This window comes from Geospiza fortis, unplaced genomic scaffold (assembly GCF_000277835.1).
Source record: "Geospiza fortis unplaced genomic scaffold, GeoFor_1.0 scaffold78, whole genome shotgun sequence".
NCBI lineage: Eukaryota > Metazoa > Chordata > Aves > Passeriformes > Thraupidae > Geospiza > Geospiza fortis.
Window position 1 is genome coordinate 265,367 of NW_005054339.1, and position 2,762 is coordinate 268,128.

A 2,762-nucleotide genomic window follows, 5' to 3' on the forward strand; every position below is an offset into this window, starting at 1 on the left:
CTGTGATCCAAGAGCAGCTGCTCCGCCGCTGCCCAGCCTCTGGCAGAATGCTGGAATAAACCCGTCACCTCTGGGAGCCCCTCGTGTCACATCCTGCACCCAGGCTGGGAGTGGGGATGGCGGTCACCCCCGGTGCTGCTTCTCTCCCAGCCGTGGTCCTTCTTGCTCCCTAATCCTCATCACCCCACGGGCTGGGGACCCCCCAGCACCCCCGGCCCTGGGGTGAGCAGGGGGCTTAGCCTGGTGGGGTCCCCACGGCAGAGGGGGTGCCGCGGGCTGCTGACGGGGAAGGAGTGGCCATAGGGTGAAGGACACGCAGGAATGTCATTATCCAGAGCTCAGGCGGTTTAGTGGGAAGAGGAGAGCTGGGGAATTGTTTTCCATTAGGGCAGCAAAAAGCTAATTTGGCGGCTGCGGCTGCTGCGAGTCAAGGGGCTGTTAACCCCCTGCGCCCTGGCTCAGCCTGTGCTGACTGGCTGCTCCCTTGCCCCTCCTGCCGCTGGGCCGGCTCTGCTTGCCCCTGGGCCGGCCACTGAGCCAGTTCCGCTCCTTGCCAGGGACTGTTACCAGGCACTGGTGCCCGAGGGAGACACTCATTAAGGCGACCTTCATCTGTCCTGGCTGTGCCCACTGAAATCAGGGAGGGCCACGACTCCTCCCTCCTGCCTTTTGGGGGGACCCGCTTGCTCTGAGCACACCCTGAACTGTCCTGTTGGTGCAGGAGGGCTCCAGCCCCTGTGTGAGGCTCTGCAGAGCATCTCCCCTGAGGTGCTGTGACCAAGGGCAGTGCTGGATGCTTCAGCTGCCCTGCAGCAACCCCAGGCTCAGGCACTGGCCCGAGGGCTGCAGCCTCAGCAAGTGCCGAGGCACTGCATCGATCCCCGAGCCTGAGTCGGGGTGCCAAAGGAGGAGGAGGATGGCTGCTGCTCTTTGGCTGCATTTGAGCACATTCCCCTGGACTGGGGGGACAGCAGCTGGGGATGCTGGTGTGGGAGCTCAGGGTGGGTTGCCTGAGCTCTGTGTTCCCCGGCAGGACCGAGCGCGCCACCGCGGTGCTGCTGGCAGATCCCTGCTTCCAGCTGCGCTCCATCCAGTACCTGCTGGGCCACGCCGAGCCCTCGGCCCTGGCAGCAGCCGCCCCAGCCACGGACAAGCGCCACTTCTCCCTGCAAACCTGTAAGTGTTGGCACTGCACTGGGAGCTGGGCTCTGCTCACCTCCCACCCACAGCTGGGCAGGGAGGAATGGGGCTGCTGCTGTCTGTGTCCCCTGCAATGGGGCTGCTGGTCTCTGTGTCCCCTGCAACATCCCAGCCCTTTTAGTCTGTGGGGACAGGTATCTATGCCCTCCTCCACCACCCCAGGAGCAGCACTTTGGATGGGGATGTATCCAGTGCCAGCCAGTAGTTCTGCCCTTCTCCAGTGCTCCCTGTCCTGCTGGTCCCCAAGGGCAGCTGCAGCCCCTGTGCATCACTCAGCAGCCTCAGGACAGCCTGAGGGTCCCATTCACCCCCCACACACCCAGTTTCCTCCCCAGACACAGAGTACATCAGTACTGAGGAGCTGACAAAGGTGGAAAAGATGCTGAACCATCTGAGTGAGGAGTCCAAGCAGGCAGCTGCAACCACACTGGTGAGTCCTCCCCCTGCCCCAGCCCTGTCCCAGTCCTTGACAGCAGGCCTGGGACACGGCACTTTGGATGGCACTGCTAACTCCTGGTAACCCCCACAGCCCACCAGCGAGGAAGACCTGTGCCCCATCTGCTACGCACACCCCATCTCGGCCATCTTCAGGCCCTGCTCCCACAAGTCATGCAAGTGAGTAGCTCCCATGTCGGACCTCCACCAGGATGACTGCCAGCCCCTGGCCCTGCCCTGTGCCGTGTGGGTGGGGGCTGATGCTCTTTCCTCCTCTGTCCCAGAGCCTGCATCAACCAGCACCTGATGAACAACAAGGACTGCTTCTTCTGTAAGGCCACCATCACAGGGGTGGACGACTTCACCAAGCCAGCCAGCTCGTAGAGCCCAGCCCCACGGGCTCCCCCAGCGGAGCGAGGCAGCCCCCCCGCCTCATGCTGCCTTCTCCCCACATCCTGCCCTGCTCAGGGCTGTGGCACCCTCACCCAGAGGGTCAGGACCCAGCATGGGGCAGCAGTGTGAGGCAGGAGGGCTGCAGGGTGGGAAAGGCAGGTGCCCAGCAGCCTCTCTGCCCCAGGGGCCGTTCTCAGGGAGGGGAGCCCAAGGCCTCGATTCTGCAGCAGTGCTGGGAACACACAGCAGCCCCGGGGCCAGGGCAGGGGGGCTGGGCTGGGCATTTGGGCTGTTAACTTGCCCCTGGCTGGGGGCTGACTTCATGAAAAGCAGCATTAAATTATTCTTCCTTATGTGGTGCCCTGAAAGAGGGAAAGGGAAGGCCCCCAGTGTTGGGGCTGCACTCAGGTGATGCTTAACAGTAAATGGAAATATAAATATTTAATCCAAGGAGAGCTGGGAGCACAGGGCCTGCTGGGGGCTGCTACATGATGATGCGTGGCTCTGGCACAGACTCGGCGATGGATTTGTGTGGCAGCACATTGGCCCCGTTGAGGTAGAGCTCGTCGTTGACGATGACATCCTCGCCCAGCACAGTCACGTTCTCCATGCGCACCTGCCCCAGAGAGGCTGTGTCACACCCCTGGGCTCGGGCTCCTGCTCCTGCCTGCAGGGACCCCATCCCTGCAGCCACAGCACGAGGAGGTGGGAGGGCAAGAGCTGAGTCCCGACCA

At 63.0% G+C, this 2,762-nt stretch overlaps 2 protein-coding genes across 2 annotated transcripts in view; one reads left to right on the forward strand and one right to left on the reverse strand.

The window, feature by feature from the left end:
• RNF123 (ring finger protein 123) overlaps nt 1–2,381 on the forward strand; it is a 45,807-nt gene extending 43,426 nt beyond the window's left edge. The window contains exons 34-37 of the mRNA XM_031058218.1: nt 1,034–1,176; nt 1,536–1,630; nt 1,730–1,815; nt 1,920–2,381. Of these exons, the coding sequence (XP_030914078.1) occupies nt 1,034–1,176; nt 1,536–1,630; nt 1,730–1,815; nt 1,920–2,019 (424 nt within the window). The 3' untranslated portion in view covers nt 2,020–2,381. The remainder of the gene's footprint in view (nt 1–1,033; nt 1,177–1,535; nt 1,631–1,729; nt 1,816–1,919) is intronic.
• A 71-nt stretch (nt 2,382–2,452) lies between these two features.
• Nucleotides 2,453–2,762, reverse strand: part of GMPPB (GDP-mannose pyrophosphorylase B) — a 4,872-nt gene continuing 4,562 nt past the window's right edge. The window contains 1 exon segment of the mRNA XM_005422481.3: nt 2,453–2,644. Within this exon segment, the coding sequence (XP_005422538.3) occupies nt 2,513–2,644 (132 nt within the window). The 3' untranslated portion in view covers nt 2,453–2,512.